Source organism: Anser anser (assembly GCF_964211835.1).
Source record: "Anser anser genome assembly, chromosome: 3".
NCBI lineage: Eukaryota > Metazoa > Chordata > Aves > Anseriformes > Anatidae > Anser > Anser anser.
In genome coordinates, this window is record NC_139722.1 from 17,651,282 (window position 1) to 17,672,347 (window position 21,066).

At 39.6% G+C, this 21,066-nt stretch overlaps 1 protein-coding gene across 6 annotated transcripts in view; it reads right to left on the reverse strand.

Moving 5' to 3' along the window:
* Positions 1-3,216: 3,216 nt before the first annotated feature.
* The window catches only part of RNF144A (ring finger protein 144A), a 62,136-nt gene continuing 44,286 nt past the window's right edge, over positions 3,217-21,066 (reverse strand). For all 6 annotated transcript variants that reach the window (XM_083831282.1, XM_083831280.1, XM_083831284.1 and 3 more), the window contains 6 exons: positions 15,031-15,135; positions 14,770-14,830; positions 13,570-13,777; positions 11,698-11,845; positions 10,402-10,491; positions 3,217-7,836 (listed from right to left, as the gene is read on the reverse strand). In XM_083831282.1, coding sequence (XP_083687408.1) covers positions 7,705-7,836; positions 10,402-10,491; positions 11,698-11,845; positions 13,570-13,777; positions 14,770-14,830; positions 15,031-15,135 — 744 coding nt within the window. In that variant the 3' untranslated portion in view covers positions 3,217-7,704. The remainder of the gene's footprint in view (positions 7,837-10,401; positions 10,492-11,697; positions 11,846-13,569; positions 13,778-14,769; positions 14,831-15,030; positions 15,136-21,066) is intronic.

Here is a 21,066-nt window from a genome sequence, read left to right on the forward strand (position 1 = left end):
CTCTCTAAGAGTGAAAGGTGCTTCGCTCAGTTTTAACCATATGAATTTTATGTGCAATTCCTACAGTTACATCTCTACATGTACCATTTTAACAGTGCCAAGTTCTTGTGCTGTGGCATTTGATAGTCCAAATCGTTCAGTTCCTAGAAGGCAGCTACTGGCATGATTTTGACCCAAACTCTCCTACCCAGTGCCCAGGTACAGCTCATGAATTATTGTGGGGCTGGGGCCACTCCTAACTGAGATTCTTGCTATGGATGTGGGTCAATGCAAGCCAGCTGGCTTCAGGGTGATAGCACAAACATGGAAACTCTATTTACTAAAACACATGTAGGTTAGAAGTTTGCCCCCAAAAAATCCAATCTAAATGCTCTAATTTTTAGACAGCTGAAGCCCTGACGTCTGTTACACCACATACAGTTTCTACAGTGCTTGTTTCTCTGATTATGGACCTTTTGTACAGAAACCCATTCACATAGCTGAAGGCTTGGGTCAGAAAATCCTGGTATGGCAAGGTAAGCTGAACCTTGCAGAGAGACTGAGGACATGCTGGAGAGGCTGAACATTACCAAACTGAAAGAAAATTGCAAGTGACTGAAAACTAACTCTCCCCTCTACAAGAAAATTGCAAAGCAAAACAAACTCTAATTGGAAGCAAGGCTGTGGGAACAGAGGAAGAAAGTAGAAAGCCTGCTTTGTTAATAATACGTGCTCCTAGAATAGATCAAAAAGCCCTGGCATCTATAGACTGCTTTCTGCCCAATTAATTGAACAAAATATCTCAACTGAAAAATCATTACACTCAATGAAAAGGGAAGAAAGGAATAAGTGAGTAGCAGCTATTAAGTGCCCTTGATTTTCCTTAAATTATCAGGGATTAAGCACACACATGTATATTAGCTATGCACACCATTATTTATTTTTATTTTTTGTAAGAAATTGTGCCTTATTTATTTATTTCTTTATTTTAATGGGACAATGTGTTTCTTAGCAAGTGAGAAAGAAACTATAGGGACCAAAGAAATGACTGCATCCTAAACTGCAGTTCAGGCAAAACACAAAGTGACTGTCACACCAAGAACCAAGAACACAAGGACAAATTCCCACTGTTGCAGAGTTAAGTATGCTCTGTTGTTCAAGAGGTTTGGCTTTGCCTTTAAAAGCTTCACCTCAACACCACCGAACTGAAGGGAATATAAGTTACTCATTGTGGAAAGACTTCTTACAGCCACCTCCATCAGACCCAAACCTCTGGTTCAAGAACATACCTGTGGCTCAGAGTGATCTTCAGAGCAGCAAATCTAGGGAAATTTTGGTCCCTCTCATGAAGGAAACGGGAGACCTGGATATGGAGAAGGCTGAGGTACTTAATGATTATTTTGCCTCAGCCTTCATCAACAAGAGCTCCAGCCACATGGTCCAGGCCCCAGAAGGCAAAGACAGGGACTGGAAGAATGATGAACTGCCCACTGTAGGAGAAGATCAAGTTCAAGACCAGCTAAAGTTCCCGCTGACTGGAAGAGGGGAAACATAACCCTCATTTTTAAAAAGGGGAAAAAGGAAGACCCAGGGAACTACAGGCCAGCCAGTCTCACCTCTGTGCCTAGCAAGATCATGGAGCAGATCCTTCTGGAAACTATGCTAAGGCACAGGGAAAACAAGGAGGTGATTGGTGACAGCCAACATGGCTTCACTAAGGGTAGATTGTGCCTGACAACTCTGGTGGCCTTCTATGATGGGGTTACAGCATCGGTGGATAGGAAAAGAGCAACTGACATCGTCTACCTGGACTTGTGCAAAGCATTTCACAATGTCCCCCATGATATCCTTGTCTCTAAATTTGAAAAACATGGATCTGATGGATGAACCATTTGGTGGGTAAGGAATTGGCTGGATGGTTGCACTCAAAGAGTTGTATCAATAGGTCCAAGTCCAAGTGGAGAACAGTAACGAGTGGTGATCCTCAGGGGTCAGTATTGGGACCAGCGCTGTTTAACATTTGTCAGTGATGTAGACAGTAGGATCGAGCACACCCTCAACAAGTTTGCTGGTGACACCAAGCTGTGTGGTGTGATCGACATGCTGGAGGGAAGGGATGCCATCCAGAGGGAGCTGGACAGGCCTGAGAGGTGAGCCTATGTGAAACCTGAAGTTCTACAAGGCCAAGTGCAAGGTCCTGCATCTGGGCCAGAACAATCCTAAGCACAAACACAGGCTGGACAGAGAATGGATTGAGAGCAGCCCTGATGAGAAGGTCCTGGGGGTGTTGGTTGATGAGAAGCTCAACATGAGCAGTCAATGTGTACTTGCAACCCAGAAAGCCAACCATATCCAGGACTGTATGAAAAGCAGCATGGCCAGTAGGTCGAGGGGGGGTGATTCTCCCCCTCTACTCTGCTCTTGTGAGACCCCACCTGGAGTGCTGCGTTCAGCTCTGGGGCCCCCAGCACAAGAAGGATGTGGATATATGAGTCCAGAGGAGGGCCACAAAAATGATCAAGGCGTTGAAGCACCTCTCTTATGAAGACAGGCTGAGGGAGTTGGGGTTGTTCAGCCTGAAGAACAGAAGGCTCCGGGTAGACCTTACAGCGGCCTTCCAGTACCTAAAGCGGGCTACAGGAAATCTGGGGAAGGACTCTTTGTCAGGGAGCATAGTGATAAGACAAAGGGTAATGGCTTTAAACTAAAAGAGGGTAGGTTTAGATTAGATACAGGGAAGAAATTCTTTATGAGAGGCACTGGCACAGGCTGCCCAGAGAAGCTGTAGATGCCCCATCCCTGGAAGTGTTCAAGGCCAGGCTGGATGGGACTTTGAACAACCTGGTCTAGTGGTCTAGTCCCTGCCCATGGCAGGGGGGTGTCAAATTAGATGATCTTTAAGGTCCCTTCCAACCCAAACCATATTGTGATTCTGTGAAATTCACCCAGGTAGAGCCTATATTAACTCCCTGCAACAGGAGCTGGACCAAAGGAAGACCTGGCTGTGGTTTAAGTTAGCTCTAGAGATACCCAGATTCATTCTCTTGGCTAATGTGTGAGACTACGTGTCAGAAACCTCAGTTTTGTGCAGAAGTAAGGTAGGAGGTCTCCAAAGCTGTGCTTGCTCTGAAGGAAGGAGAGGCAGGTAGGCATAAACAGTCCTGCCATAATAAAAGCACTTTTCTTTAGTGGACATGTAACACTGAAAAGTCACTATGAAGAATCACAGGAGACACATTCATTTAAAATATCTATTCAAATTACAAATTAAACTCTTCAATATGATTCAAAGTACAAAACAACATTAAAAGGCATTCAACAGCTCTTTTATACATCACAGTGTTAGTGGCACAAAATGTACTTACATTTCAATACATCAACAGAACTATTTTTACACTGGTCGAATACATTATTTATACATACGCATGACTCCTTCATGCTTACCCTATGCGTGTTTAAAATACATCCATGATAAAATGATCAAGAAAGGTTCAGTTTTGTACCACGTACCTGTACCTAATGTTCCTGGAATTTTTATAAGAGAGATACACAAATCAAAGCAATAATGAAAACCACGGGGCTCTAAACACAAACAGCATGCCTTACTTAGTATAAGTGCATTAGCAATTAAGCACTGATGCAGGCTTTTTTGACGTTCTTAATATTACTGTCATCAACAACCACCACATTCTACCTGTTTTCCTCAGGACTGCAGATTTTATCTGAAATGTCTGAACTTTGGTTTTAAAAAACAAACCTGCACAAAGCTTTATGCATGCTGCACCTTACTGGGATGAAAACTGCCAGTATTAAACATTTATCCCTCTACAGTAAAAACACTACAGATGAAATGCATAAAACTTCACTTCTATTTTCCTGCCCATAACAATTGAAAGTTCTTCATCTTTTTTTCTGATATATGAATGTTTTTATTTTGTCCACAAACAAAAGAGCTTTTCTCTAATTTTGATTGTGTTTCCTGCATGTCAGGACATCAATTGTAAATTGAGAGCTGTATCATTCAGTACTTATTTGGGATTTTGCCTAATTCATAAGCCAGAGTATTTGAGGAAAGATCATGCTGCTTGGTATGTGGGGGAAAAGCATCCCAAATTCTTGGCATGCTAAGGTCAGTAGTAGGAGGTTTTAGAATTAAAGCCAATGTGAATAAAATTGAAATATTAACATAAAGCTACTGTAAGCATTTAAATATAGTCTTTCATCAGAGAATCTTTTAAGACTCTCAAAACCAATGAATTAGTCCTCACAACCCTCCTGTGAGGTAGGTGAACATCGGTCCATCCATTTAAAGGATGATTAAACTGAGAAAAAAAGAGATAAGTGACCTGCCCAATGTCACGTAGGGAAGACCCAATGCTACTGCCATTGAAGTCGGTGAGGGCTGTGCTGCTGATCTCTCTCTGAACTGACTTCAGCCCAACTAATGGTAAGTCTGGGAGATGAGAAGTCTCTGGAGTCTGGACTCCACACTCAGTCCCAAGCTCACTAAACAAGACACTATTTCACCCCAACAGAACGTGCAAATGATGTACTGTCACAAACTACATTAAAAACAGCATTTAAGACAATGCAAACAAACTAAACAATAGCATATAGCTATAAAAATGCAACAGAAATCATGCAGTAAATCTTATTTTTCAGGTGTAAATCTAAAAAGACAAAGCTGTTGTAACAGAGTTTCAGCTGAAAAGCAAACAAACATTCACTTCTCCATGTCAGGGGGTTTAAATGTCAGAGTTTATAATAATGTATTTACAATTCAACTTCAGGGTATTAAATGTCACACTGTCAACAGAAGCTGTAACATAAAAACACCCCAAACTCAATGCATCACCGACAGAAGTATGCTACTTTGGAAACAAAACAACATTAAAAAAAAATCCCCGAGAAAACAGACGGAATAATATTTAGCATACCTGAAAAGTTTAGGTATTTGGTAAATATATGTAGGCATATAGTCTATCCCAATAGACAGGATATGATGAATCAAAAGATATATCATGAAAATCTCCAGCAATTCAAGTATGTTGAGATCAGAGTCAGAGAGATGCTAACAGAAATACAGTTTTCTGATTACACATTATGTTAACTGCAAGCATCAATTATATACAACTTTAAATGTCCACATTTTTGTCTTTCCCTTTTTTAAATCTGGAAATGCATTATTTTTGACATTGATTATTAACTGGCCACACAATACTGTGGAAATCTTCAGCCTTGCTATATTGCCACAGAGAGGCTGTCTCTAAGAAAGGCACAGTAGAAAACAAACCTCAAACCAGGACACTCCAAGTACTGCTAGCAGGCTGCTGCACCTCAGCTGTTTCCTATCATCCCAGTAGAACTGGTCATTAGAGCCACTGCCACATACAGAGAAATTCTTTAGTGCTCCCAATTAGAGAACTTAAACAACCTAGGAAATCTTACGTCCCTTCGCCCATTTCATTTTCTGCATTTAATTAGAATTATAGGACCAAGGATCAAAGACTGTAAGTCAAGTTTTCCCACCCTGTCTTGTGAGCTTACCTGCAGGAAGCTCTCCTTCACAGAAGGACATTTGTTCCATTGCTTCTGCAACGGATGGAAGGTGGGACTTGGGGCAGCCCAGGCTTACACAATACTTTGCAACCAATGATCGAATGCATTACCCAGACTTTCCTACAGATATTTTGGAACAGCTATGCAATTTTTAATAACGAAGACATACTCAAAATACTATGATAACAAAAAGTAGATATTACAAGTAAAGATTTGAACCATTGCCATAAACAATCTGAACACATCCCAAGGAGTTCAGACTTGCTGGTAACCCGCTATCCTTTTCCTTCACAATATAATGGCTGAACTCATTAAAATCAAGCCAAATAAGTGCATTGCAGGTGATCTCCAGCTCCTGCAGCTAAGATCTGTGCTTAGATATAGTTTGAATTTGGATACCATTAAACTTGGAAGAAAGGGAGAAGAAATTCAAGTGTAGTTTCATAAAAAGACAGTGGCCTGTTTCAGAATTATACCCTACAGTCTTTTTATTTAACAGATGGACATTGTAAAATAAAAGATAATGAAAAAAGTAGTAATTTCCTTATGCTTGAGATATGAAAACAAATTCCCAGCCTGTAACAGCAGCCAGAAACAGTTGCATTTGAAGGTCTTAATGCATTTTCAGTGCAAAGTTATCCTCGCTTCAATGTATTCATCAACCTCAGTACCTTGATAAAGTACAGAAATAAATGATGATAAAAATGCAGTCAAACTTCCGTCTACCTGCCATTCAGAAGGTTTTCCTCCGGTATTACACACAGACATACACATTGATTCAGGTGCTTCATATTTTGTGGAGAGATGTTATTAGTCAAATTTCTGCCAGCTTTAAAATCAGAGCAAAATGATTTCCAACAAAATATTACTAAAGAGAAACTACAATGATTAACAGTATGTTGACTAGCACACCTTACTACCCTGGAGAAACACAGCACTGAATTCTGCAAAACTATCATATCAAGTCAGTGATTACTTGTCAAATGAAAACTTGTTTCATCACAGTATTGTTATTAACAGCATACACCATATATTAACTCTGAAAATGGCCTAAGTAGTTTAAATGTTAAGTACAATGTCCACAAATATTCCAGGCATTTTTTTATTATTAACTACAATGATGATCTTGATGTACTTTTATACTTAGAAGGAAAGATTCACTGATAACCCAAGCATCTGCTAAATAGTAAAATTAATCCTGTATTTTTTAATAAGCGCCCTAAAGACGTAAGCAAGCTATTCTGAACTTCCAAAATATTTCAATAGCACAGCTATTTACACATTTGGTTTAAATAGGGTTATATATATATATATAAAGAGATTAAGATACCTGGATTAGAAGTTATGTAGCCCTGTAAGTGTAGCAGAACCCTAAACAACAGCAAAAAACAACAACTCAGAGAAACTAGTGGTCCAGCAGTAATCAATACCATCAATGCATTTTTAAAAGAACCTTGATTAGATAGCAGGTTTGAGTCACCACTCAACCTTACAGATTCATCAATTTGTTTTAAAAATGTACTTTCAATCAAATTTCTAATAAGACTTCAAAAAATTCCTGGAAGGCAACAGGACCAACATTGTCCCTCTGTCCCTCCTTAAATTTCAAGAAAGGCATAGGATGGCCTATATGCACCTTATTGACTTTGTTATACTTGGAAAAATACACATTAAAAAAGATGTGATGGCATTAACAAAAACATGAGTAATAAACATGGTAAAGTCAAACAAAACTGACTAACTGATTTAAATGACAGGCAACTTAAAAATATACAGGAATAAGACACTGAATTCTGAAGCAAACAAGTGTGCAGAAACTTTAGATTTGTGTGCATTTTTAGCTTGTGTTGCTCATGTCATTCAGCACAGTTCCCAGTCCACCAGCAGGGCTGGAGAAACCTTTTGTATTACTTTTAGCAGTATCACTTTTTCATTTCAGATAGCTGTCTGGGTCCATGGTCTCCCTGAAGCACCGAACTTGCCTTCCATTACCCTCCTTGTCTATTATCATTTGATCTATGCAACAGTTCCTGGAACCAAGACTGTGAGTAAACGAAAAGCAGAACGGGGCAAGTAAGGCTACAGCAACGTAAGTGCAAGAGGGAAACATCAACAGCAATAATAAAATCAAAACACGTGTTGTGATGAGCCCAGTCTTCTCTCGGTCTAGGTAGGTAGAGGGTCATCATCTCCTTTATTACATTTGCACTTGCAGCACAGAACAAATGGTGTAGCAAGTAGAAGGAAGGGGGAGGCCACCAAAAGCAGAAGACCAAATCCTGCAAAAATTCCTACCACCTGAAAGAGAAAGGAATAGAACTGTTAGCAAAAACACTTGTCTAGATCCTGCTGACATCAGCACATCATCAGTGTCCTTCAAAAGGATCTCAGCAACTGCCACTGGCCTCACCAGAGCCAGGACTTCCCCCTGTGCATATGCTACAGTCAACTGCCAAAATCAGCAAGCATGAGTGAGATCAGTGAGGAAATGTTCTTGTTTCATTGCTCTAATCAGAACTGTGCTGTACAACTCAGTTCCATCATACAACATAAGGCAGATGGCTATTGCCGTTTTGAGTTTTGTTGTATCTGGAACGACTAATGAAACAGTTCACTAGGTACTTTTTTCTTGATCAAACCTAAATATTAAATAAAATATCAGGATCAAGGCTACAAGACAGACTCCCACTTCAGGTGCTTTCCTTTTTGCTGGAGAAAGCTCCAAAAAAGCAGCCGCCCATGTTCTGGCATTGTTCATGGAGAACCCAGGAAGACTCCCACAGTCTTCTTCCACCAACAAAAACAGAAGCTTGGGAATCTCAGCCAGAGATTACAAAAACTACGGACTAAAGAAAAACTTTGCATATAGCGATTTCTTTTTTATTTTTTTATTTTTTTTTGCATTCAGACTTGAGCTAATCCTGTTGTTTAAGGGGATATGACCTAACTCTATCTAAAAGCATTTGTTTTTTCACCTACATTTGTTGATCACCCTCCTTCCAGAAGGGGCAGAGAACCTCAGATCTACCCGTCCTGTTAGTGTGCCAAACTGTTAGTTTGCCAAACTGTTAGTTTCTACAGGGTTTAATTTGGAAAATTGTTTACAAAAATTCAAGTTGAGGGTCATTGCCTGAAGAAGTTTTCCTGTTCGCCATAGGCAGCTGTAACAGTAATATCGTAATAATATGTCTGCAAATTATTTGAAAAAATCACTTAGATTTATTCACGTAAGAGTGTCTGTGAATAATTTTGAATAATGGATGCAGGAGTGGAATGCTAATCTGCCAGCAAAACCTCACTACAGAAGGCAAAATGAAATTAGAGTGCAGCACTCATTAAGAATTCTTCTAGCCAGTGCTAGATATGCCGCTTCAACTAGCTGGCAAATGAGTAATTTGCCTTGGAATAGAAGGAATGATTTACGAGTACTTTTGTCTGCCACGGACCATTTCTCTTTGTGATTACCACGTATTTCTTCTTTTGCAATTCCACTAGCCAAGGATTTTTGGAGAGGGGACCTGACATGAAGCGCTGGCTGCAGGAGATGGCGCTGTGGGACAGCGGTCACAGCGAAGAGGGAAGCTCTTGCCTTCAGACTGCCTCAGTTACGCTAAATTTTTTCTTTCGGCTTTTGGCTGTCTAGGGATAAAGAGGTCAAACTTCCTTGCCCTAACAACTTTATCTCTTGCCAAGAGCAATTTCTTTTCCAGCTTCAGTGGCATGCACGTTTCATTACTCATTCTTCTTTTGGAGGTGCTGACAATCTGATGCAACTTCCACTTACTAATCTCTGCATTCATTTGCTATAGACATAAAATGAAACTGAATTCTCATCTCTTTTACAAACTGTGAGCTGTAACTGTCCCCATACTGCTCTTTGGAGACAGTACGCTCTTGCCTACCTCTTTACAGCCCAGGCAAAAAGTGCACAGCAGGTGAGGCAAAGTCAAACTGGAAGATGCCAATTCAGTGGACTGGACTGGCAACTGCTAACATTTATAAGATGCCTATTTACACCTTCAATTTCAGCCTCAAAATGGCATTAAAGACTTAACTAGGTTTCACTTTACTTTTTTGGTTTGTTTTGTGGTCTTTTTGTTGTTTGTTTATTTTAAAAGTAGGTTGTTTGCTGAATGTTACTCATTTTCCACTTAGTTTAGTTGTTTCTGAAGAAGTTGCAGCTCTACGCAGCATCAAGCCATTCCTTCTGGCCCAAACAAATATAAATAATATCTAATTATTATATAAAATATATAATATTTTATATATATTTAATCTCCAAACAATCCCAAAATCAACTTGCCTTGCATAAATACTCAAAAATTTAACTTAAGAAAATGAATGTTGAATTAGCTTTAGTAAGTTTAGCAGAACTATATCCTTGTTGAAAGAGAATTACCACTTTCTTTCTCAGCAATGACCAGAACATCATGCATTCTTGTCTATCAAACGTATTTGTACCAACTACTGTGGCCAAGAACAGATTTCAAATATCAGATGAATCCTCTCTTATTACAGGTATATAAAGAAAGCTTATGTACCCATACGCTTTCTACCATACCTTTGCCTAAGCCAAGCAACATCGAGCCCACAGCAGAGGCATCCAAGGGTGAGGGAGGGAGAGGGCTATGATCCTTCTAATTTCACTTCATTTTGCCTGTTTGTCCAGACCCACATGAGTGAGTCTTCTCACTCCAAAACTTTTTGTCCAAGCTACGGTCCTCTTTAAACCTGCTATGGACATTAGCTACCATACAGCACAAAACTTTAATCATTGTTAAAATGAGTAAGGCAAAGAAAGGCATTATCACAGTATTGTTTCTCTGTAGACTCACACAGAGCTTTTAGAGATCTGAGCTTTACCTGTGTTCTGTGCCAGATAACAGATGCCCTGGAGTGTCCCAGCTTATTTCGACAAGGTCCTTTGTCATAATGTATGAGGAGAAAGTCATCCTACAAAATATTAAATGGAAAGGTAGACAATAAAGAGAAGTAAAAACTTACAACCAGGAAGACAAAAGCTTGGTAAAGTGCATATGGCCAGATCCAACCTTTCCAAAGTGCTTTGTTTACAGTTAAGTGTCTTCACAAACAGGTTTGTTTAAGAAGTGTTATGTGTCTATATGGAATCTCTTATCTCAAAGGCTCTGAACATGAATATTTAAATGGTAGCATGCAGGTGAGCAAGAGGATCCAGGAAGATAAGCCGCCCACAGCATATACTACACACACAAATAGAAAGAGCAAAGGATAATATTTCTATCACAGGCTTTCCAAACTTGGTTCATTTTATTAGTTGAAAAATAAAAGTAAGGTTAATATAGATTTTTGAGAAATCGTTCCCCAGTCTGTCCTGCCATCCTCCAAAAAAAAAAAAAGAAAAAAAAAAAAACAGCCAAGATAGCAGGCCATGTACCAAGGGAACACTCCCTTATAGCTGAGCACGCGAGAAGCCTGTAACTTTAGGATTGCTGGTAAAGCATTCAAATGGGACAACCACAGGATTTGAATACTCTGAGTAGCTTTGGGGAACCTAAAACATTTCCTTTGTTATTGTTAACAATGCTACAAAATAAAACGGATGACATGGAAACAGATGTTATATATTGTATATACTCTGATCCTTGAGCACAATAACAGGCTGATTTAAAAAATCATAAACACATGACAATTGTGGCTTATAGACTGACAAATTTCTGGTGTTATGAAAACATTGCATTCTTTTTGATACGTAAGATCTATTTCTTGTCCCATAGAAACAATGAGTAGTAAAAAATCTGACTGTTAGCCCCCTGCATGGTGATGCACCAAATCTAGTTTTTGTCTCAAACTTCCACAGAACTGAGAACATTGCTATACTCATCCTGTAACTCCTTCAAGAAGGGAAACATTGAAAAGTCAGTACTAAATAGGTATTATTAAAAAATAAAAAGCAAAATAAAACACCATGATAGATGCTATATAAGACTGAAAACAAAATGTTTTCACAAAATTTTGCTTTATAATAATTATTTTCTGGCTCATGTAGGTAAAAACGCTAAGATCACACAGGCCAAATAAAATGGAATATACAAATCCTAGTATTAATTGATGAGACAGTTGGATCGCAAAACCATGAACTTCTAAACTTCTGAAAACCAGTGTACTGCATTTACTCACATCGAGAGATTCCAGACAGTACCAGCAAAAGGCATGCTTGCAGTTCTTACACATCATTTGGGCACAGCCTTCATCTCGTTCAATGTAAACTTTACACTTTGGACAGCGCTTGATTGGAGCATCGTCTTCTTCCATCTTAAAAACTGAACTGTGGGAGAGAGTGGAGAATTAACAGGATGTGCGGCCATGTCAGTTTAGAGAAGAATTTCTAAAAACTGTGATGACAAATTAAGCCTACTTTTTCATTCATATCATAGAATGGTTTCAGTTGGAAGTGACCTTAATAATAACCCTGCCATGGGCACGGATACCTTTCACTAGATCAAGTTGCTCAAAGCCCCATCCAGCCTGGCTTTGAACACTTCCAGGGATGGGGCATCACCACCCTCTGGGTAAAGAATTTCCTCCTAACATTTAATCTAAATCCCTCCTCTTTTAGTTTAAAAACACTACCCCTTGTCCTATCACTATCTGCCCACGTACAAAGTCAGTCTCCATAGTTTTTATAACCCCTCTTTAAGTATAAAAGGCGTTTCAAAAAACCTTGAGATCTCATGTCTCTGCTTTCTTGAGAAAGAAACATGAGGTTTTTGAGACATGCTGTTGTTTCAAAGCTGATCTCTTCGTCTCTAACACTGCCCTAATGAATCACAGTTAATGAGTTAGGGTCAGCACCACCTCTTGTTGTCTTGTACCACTATGCAAAACTGTAGGATGTCCCTTCAAACAGTGGACAAAACACAGAGGAAACAGTGGAAAAACATTTATTTCCCTTCAGTGTCCTTCTAACCTGCGGAGCCTTTATGCATGGCAACAACTAAAATGTGCTGCTTCCTGCAGCCACTGCCAGCGGGAGATACAAGAGTGACTGGTAGGGTATCAACAATTTGCTGAAAAACAGGACTGACCCTTGATTGATTACCATGTTTACCCGATGGCTGGATAAAAGGACATTCTCTTGTTAGTCACACTAGGGGAAACCAAATCACAGAAAAATGCTTTGAATACATAAACCGTAAATGAAACTCCAAATGCATGCAGCACAAACTGCTACTAGAACATTTTGCTCCAAAATACTAGGGAAAACCCTCCTCAATAGAGTAAAAACTGAAGCATGAACTAAAAGCAAAGAAAACACTAACGAAAATAGATCAGGTCTTCTATCTTTCCATGTAGTTCAGTTAGCTTCAGTTTCGATCAAGCACACACAAAATGCACATACAAAAGTTAAAATATTTAATTGGGAACTCATAATGATAGCATCCTAGCTAGTCATCTGTTACAACAAAAGTTGAAATGAACTGATAAGTCCAAGGTTGGCCAGGGCTTTAATGATACCTTGAACTGCTATACAATCTTTGGTGAAGACCAAACATTAGGTAGAACATCTGCACAATGGCCTTTCTGCAGTATGCTGGTGGAAACGGCTCATAGTTTTCTTGTTGTGGCCTTAAAAAGAACTTAAGATCACTGTCCTGATGTATGCCAATTCAGATGATTGACAGGGTATTCTAAAAGTCAGTGTCTGGCATGATGTTACCAACAATCATTGCTGTTGAGAATAGCAGCAGCAATGAGAACTGTGAAGATCACGAGCTAGGTAGATATCAAATTTTTCCCGCTAGGGCAAAAGAACTGCTGATAGAGGCTGCAGCAGCTATTTTGTGCTTTGCTGGGAATGGTGACAAGGGGGTGAGGCTGCTGAGGGCTATCCATTTTTGGAATACAGCATTAAAAGAAGGAGAATGATTAGGTGAAGGAAACTGCTTAAAAACAAAGTGTCTGGAAAGTGCTTCTTTACTATTCATATTTGTATTTGTTCAAATATTCAGTGTTTTGTTTCTAAATACTTGATGTTTTGAAATACTCTACCTTGTTTCTCCTGGAAGAAAAGAGATTGGCATGTTCTCCTGACAGCCTTGACCTGGATGCCAATTAGATTTGCAAGCAGAGCAGAACTCAATGTCACAGGCTTTGCACTGGACCAGCTGGGGGTCCTGTGGGCTTGATTCCTGGAGCTGGCAAACTGCCTGGCAAGTAGAGGATGGACACCAAGTCCGACACGGATCCAAAAGCACTTCTATAAAGGGATATAAAAGAACAACATTCAAAGGCAGTTACAAGACCAACCTTCCATAACAATGTATTCTAGCTGAGGTTGACTGGCAGGGCATTTGAAGACGCACATTTCCAAAGGAACCCTTTTAATTTATACTACCCACTTAGACATAAACCTGGCCTGCTTTGCAAACAGGAACCAAAGTAAAGTGAGTTTATAGCGTCTGGATTCATTATTCACTTTCATTCACTGAGCTAAACTCATTCTGAGAATGAGACGTGGCATTTTTCTTCAGTGCCTTGCCCAGTAGGACTATATTTCAAGGTGATCTCTGCGCTAGTGCAACCACATGATTACCAATAGTGTTAAACTGTTACCCAGTTTCATCCCTCTCTTGGAGACTGCTTACTGGTAAGTCAATTCATATTTCAAAGTCCACCAAAGTCAACAGAAACCTACCACTGACTTTAGTGGTCTCTTGGCTGGGTCCTTCCTTCAGCAAAAGCCTTACTCTAAGTTCTCTATGGCCACACGTACTGTACCTTCTTTACAAAACCATGCAGTTTCATACAACCAGAGGCACCCAGTCAGCTTACATGCTCATAAAAAATAAGGTTCACGTTATTATTACATACACAACTGCCTAATAATTCTGCACCAGATTCTAGCACAAGAGATGCTGGTTGCTCAATAAAAAGGGCCACTCTGCCTTGCCAGCCCCTACAGTACTGAGAGTTAACGCAGACAGTAATGCCCTAAATAGAAGTTACTCCCTCCCTTAGTTATAGGGCAATATAATACATAGTAATTTTCTTTCCTTAGTTTATTCCCAGAATGTTGCAATGGGTATCGTGCCAACGAAAGCAGAAACTATTTATTTATTTATTTATGTTTTCTGATTACCAATTAATGCACAATACCACTGCATGAACTTGCACAGAACCAGATTCTGGGATCACTGAGGAGTGACACCATTCCCACTGCCTTGCAGTAGATAGTGTTACATATGTTACCTCTTTCAAACTGTAGCTTCTTATACCTCTGCATTATTTCTGATGCAACCATGCACTCAATCTGTTGAAGAAAGGAAAAGACAAATTTCCAATTAAGAACAGCAAGGGTATTTTCAACAAATGGAGACAAAATGTTTGACCTTTAGAGAATTATTAAAAAGGCACGATGGCAACAATGACATTTGTAACATACAGAGCAAGACACATTTAAACACTATGGAAAGGAAAATAAAAAATGAACAATTTGCAGTAAAAACATACCTCATTTTCTTGCAGATGACCTCGCTTTGGGCAAGCAGCATCAGGGCAGCTGATTGCTGTTTCTAGACCTTCTTTGATCAAAAGTTCCACGTACTGTTTTAGGCACTGTAGGAGAGCCAAAGACTGACTTAACTATTCCATCAAGAATAAACCACTCAATGTTTTAACACTTTTCCTCTGAAAATCTGAAGAACTCAAACTTCTTTGAAAAACATACTGCTGTGCCCCTTTTACTACCATGGTCTGTGTGCACAGACTGTGCTATGGTTATACTCTCAAGCAGAAAATAACAAGTTCATTTCCTCATCAGATAACTCTTCCTCAATTTAAATATGCAGTACATAAAAGAACAATAGCAATAATAATAAAAGGGACAAATAAAAGAGGGATCTAGGAAAAAAAGGAAAAACCACATTCTGTAAGTCTTCATGTGACTGGAAACCACAACACAGCTTAGTAAGCAGTAACTACCCAGAGACAGACATCTGTCAAGAACACCAGAGAGCAAAAGGGAGCGTATCTTGCTATTTCTAGAAAATAACTATCTAAACTTCATGGTTAAAGATGTATCTTTTCCATAGGAAACAGGAATGTGAGAATTAGGACTCCCAGAAGAACTACAGTTTCCATGGGGACTGAATAATAAATATTGGTAATACTAATACTTTTCTCTCCTAGCAACCACAGCATTTCACCTAGTAAGTGAAAACGTGGCATCTTGACACAGTGGCACACAGCATGAATGTTGACAAGAGAGAGGGCAAGTGGATATTTTAGAAAAATAGTCCTGAAGAATTACCACCACCCCTCTCCACCTCCATACTTCCCACATCAAGTTGAGAGCTACCACGCAGGTGTCTGCTGCGGAGGAAAGGGGAAAGATGTACAGAAATAAATGCTTTCCTCTGCAGATGCCCCACAACTTCGACCAGCCTGACATTACACAGAAAGAGCAAATGAGGGTCTGCTCCCACCGGGTGGGCTGCCCTGTGTTGGAGATCTCACGAGCTCAGCTGGCAATGGCAAACTACGGACAAATATAGAAAGCAGATCCCCAACTCTGTTACCAGATTTGTGGAACATGCACTGAAGATAGACCAACAGCAAAGCAAAATGAAGATACAAAACAAGCTCAGCATACAGATGGGTGGGAGGCGAGAGGAATTGCACATTTGCAGCAAGCAGGAAGAACGGGGACTTCAAATAGCGTCTCCAGACTACTCTTTTAAAAGGAATGCAGCCACCAGCCTGCTATCAGCCTGGGAAGTCAAAGGACTGCTTCATCCTCGCTGAGTCCAGTGTGCCTCACCAGAGTTCAGAGCACAAAGTCACCTCTTTCTCCAACCACGCCACCAACCAGGCCTGCCAACAAGCACACTTCCAGCCTAACCCTTTGCAGGTGGCTTGCAGTTGCCATGGTCCAGACTTTCACTCTGCTCACTCATTCTCTTTATCTTCGGTTCTGCCTCTCACTACATCTTTTCTGCTTCTTTCAGAGAACCTTAATGCTCTAACGTACCTTAATGCTCTATTTTGGATGTTACCTCTCACAGCTTGATTGCAGCAAAAACTTCACTTCCTACCTGCATAATTTCTGCTGCTGTGGTACACAGCTTTGCTGGTGACAACGTGCCACTGCCTTGATAGCCTCCTAATCATTTCTGTCAGATTCCCCTTCCCCGCATCTCCCTCTCACCAGAGAGGACAGGTCTATTTCTTGGAAAAGAAAAATAGACTGGATAACCGGTACCTTTAAATGTTTTGTATGCATAAAAAAATCCCTATGTGATGGATTATGGGATACATCTTCTTTACCAGCAAGAATTTAACAAAGATAACAGTTCACTTAGCAGATGCTCGTCTTGCAGAAGGTTTCCAACCTGTCCCTTAGAGCCCTGCAGGGTGGGTGGTGGAGCGGTTCAAGAGGATGGGTAGCAGCAACGACAGCAGGCTGAGCTCTGTAAGAACTAGGCCAGAGGTTGCGTGCCTTGGCAGGCTGTGATTTCAGCTGTAGCAAGGTTATTAGCACTGCCATAATGACACTGCTGGCTCTTCCCTTTCCCCTCCATTTTCAAGCCAAGTGTAGATTAAAGTGAAAGTGCATGCATTTTTAATGCCAGCACTTAGCACTTATAGAAAGTACTTTTCAAGCTGAATGAGCTTTGCTATCATTAATCATTAATGTGGTTAATTCTCTTCCTCGGCCTGTTTGGGAGCATTGCCAAAGCTCATTCGATTTGTTTCTCTTTCCTCAAGTCTTCCAAGGAATGATACAGTTCATCCCTGCCACAAGCAGCGCTCAATACCTTCCCTTTCCACTGACGTGGCACTGGCCCTTGTATCCTTAAAATAAACCCAGCTAAAGTGCACTTCTGATTATATGCTTTCTGGGAATACAGATGCTGTCTTGAGCCCATGAAATAACATTGTAAATTAGGTAGAGGATTAAGCATTCTGTCCACTCTAGACTTTCCCACTACAGAGATTTTTCGGGTGGAAAAGCAGTAATCCAGAACGGTTGCAGGAAGTCTGAAGGCTACCCATGGCTTGAGAGTGGACACAAGATGTTCCGCTTGCAGCAAAAATTTTAAACTGGCTGCAGTACCAGAAATGTACCAGTATGCAAGTAAAACGCCACAGTAGGATTAGGTGCTCAGTTACACAATGCAAAATTCTTTAAAACACAAAGATCTTGTATAGGACGGTGACAAATAAACTGTTGTTCATTTTCCACACTGCTTTTAGTGGTCCCATATTAGGAGAAAATATCCTAATAGAAAACTCTTATAAACCTAATATACATCTTTAGCCTTTCTTTAATGGACACGCTAGCAATGCTGTGCCTGATGTACACCAGGGTACAGCTGGCTCTCCTGGCTGCCAGGGCACACTGCTGATTCATGTTCAACTTGCTGTCAACCAGAACTCCCGGATCCCTTTCTGTGGGGCTGATCTCTGGCCTCTCATCCCCCATTCTGAACTTACAGCCAGGGTTGCCCTGTTTCAGGTGCAGAATCCAGCACTTGCTCTTGCTAAACTTCAAATTGTTGGTGGTTGCCCAGCTCTCTGATTTGTCTTGATCTCTCTGCAAAGCCTCTCCACCCTTGATGGAGTTAACAGCTCCTCCCAATTTAGTATCATCTGCAAACTTACTCAAAACACCTTCTAGTCCTACACTCAAGTCATTTAGGAAAACACTGAGGATGTTTTCTCACTCTACAATTACCTTAAAGGAGGTTGTAGCAAGGTGGGGATCAGTCTCTTCTCCCAAGCACCAAGTGATGAGACGTGACAAGAGAAAATGGCCTTAAATTGCACTAGGAGACATTTAGATGGATATTAGAAAAAAAATTCTTCACTGAAAGGGTTGTGAAGTACTGGAACAGGCTGCCCAGGGAAGTAGTTGAGTCTACCTATCTTCTGAGGTCTTCAAAAACTGTGTAAATGTAGTGCTTAGCTTTAATGCTTGGATTAATGGTGGACTTGGCAGTGCTAGGTTAAAGGTTGGACCAAATGATCTTGGAACTCTTTTGCAACCTAAATGATTCTATCATTCTAAGAGAATTTCCCCTAAAATGGAGCCCTGGGGAACCCTGCTATAATACAGTAATAAACTATCATGAAAATATTATCATTACATTACCATATAACTTTTGCAATATCCCTTAGGCAAAAGAAAGCAAGCCACTGCACAACATATTTGCACATCAACAGCTGTCTCATGCCCCAGTTGCTGCCAAACAGTTCAAGATCAGTCAGAGCAGCCTGGTTAGCTCCCCTGAGCATTACACCTGTATTTTTCTCTGTGCTTGCACCCTCCTTTTGTGTTCCTTATTTTTATTCGCCTCAGCAATAGATGGTTAATCGAACAACTTCCCTTCCAAAGTTGTCAATATAGCCTGATATTTAAAGCTATGCACAATGAATTGTCCTTATAACCTTTGTACATCAAGGACTACACTGCTCAGAAAGAAACAATCACGATTGATGTGCTGTTGCTTTAGAGCTGAACATCTTTTTGTCTAATGCTATAAAGATCAAAGCACCCTATGAGAATCAAAAACATTACTTTTTGCCTAACTTCCGAACCTCAACAAATAATCTTACTCTGCTGTATTTAACTCTAACAAACCTGTGCAGAAGATAGCAAAATCTCAATGTAAAGAATTAAAATGTCTGGATTTTCATTTTCTTTTTGGAGAATTCCTGAACAAGTGTGCCTATTTCTGATGACGATGCTTTGACTTGTTTTTCTGACACAAAAGAGAAAAAAAAAAAAACAAAAAAACCCCTAAAAGACACCATAACTCATTAGAAGGAATCTTACTTCCAGTTTTTTTCCACATAGGGCAACATTTGTCTACCATCTACTTTGGCAGAAAAAACACGTTGACTTAGAAGGCATTGGTTTGCAATACAGAATGCACTAAATTAGAAAGATTTGAAGGTATTTTTTGTGAAGAATTTCATTTTTTTTGACGTAGAAGAGCATACCTTCTTGAAAAGTTGTAACAAGTTTGCTATCAAGAACACGTTATTGCTAATATCGTAGGAAACAAGCAATGTCTTTTTGAGATGTCATTTTTTATTTGAGAGTTAGGCAGGCAAAAAGATTATGCTGTATTATTTTCTTAACAGCTGCTAGGTGGATTTTCTCAAAATGCATATTTCTGACTACACTAATGCTGCAGATGTAAGTGCCAAGTCATATGGGAAATTTTATAAATAAGTCAATGGATTTGGAAAGGCCAAAAAGCATGACAGGACTGCAGAGCCAAATATATTATCACCATATCATTTGATTTATTTCTTAAAGCTTTAAATGTATTTTAGTGCTGGCAGTAAGCCGCAACCCATCCCAAAATGAAACATGCACTTCACAAAAATTGTTGTATGCTGGTATTGGTAACACATTTTAAAAAACAAAGAAAACAACAACAACAAAAACATTAAGATCTACTGATAAAATTGAAAGGAATACATAAAAGGAAATAAACCTAGTGTACACTATGTCCTTAAAAAAAATCTTGCAAAGCACTTGGTAAAAGTTTAATATTAAAGTTGGATAAAAGCACTTACTATTTCGCACAGATATTAGCCAGGAAAATAATCCTTCATCTTGGGCTGACAATCACTAAGTTTTGCAATCCCACTTCAGGGACACAAGTAAGGGCTGACATGCTTTCTCTAACACTGGAGATTATTTTTTTTTTTTAAAGTAGAAATTCTGATTCTAAGATTAGTTGTCCTAAATTTCGATGCAAAGACGGGAAATGGAAAATAACACAGGGAAGAAAGTTTGTTCTGAACAAGAAAATGTTTCCAAGATGATTATTAACATGTAGAGTTAGTAATTACTAAAATTACTACGAGTTTAGCAAATTGTTTATCATCTCTAAAACAGGATTAGATGAACTTCTATAAATATATGTACATATATGCACACACATTTATATATTTATATAAACTTGCATTCAACCACAGGAAGAGACAGGAAACGCTGGCTGGTATTTTATGGTTTACATTACAAATGACATCAGGCCAGATGAATGTGATCATTCCTTTTTGCCTAACATTCTAGGAAAGAAGGAAATGTGAAAGAATACTGAGTGAGAAGCCCTGTTTTGTAGCTACAAATCTTTTTGTGCTAAAAATCTACTAAACCAAAATTAAAAATCCATGTGATGAAGGTACAATGATGAATAAGAAATATGAGAAAATATACTGCAACGACTACTTTTGGTAGCATTTAATAACGTTTTTATGTTCTGCATTCCAGGATTTCTTCTTTACGTTGTTCATAAATGAATACAGAGAAGGCCATCTCTTTTCTTGTTGGAAGATAGCACAATACCAAGGTTATTCCACTGCTCTGTGCTAATTCTGCTAAGCTAATTCTGCAGTCTGTCTGGTGAACAGGTATTTATATTGGCAGACACCGCACAAGTCTTCAAGGGTAATGTGATGTAACACTAAGTTTTTAGCTTTGGACTAGACTAGTAAATAGAGATGCAGTGTGCAATAGCCTCTACTGGG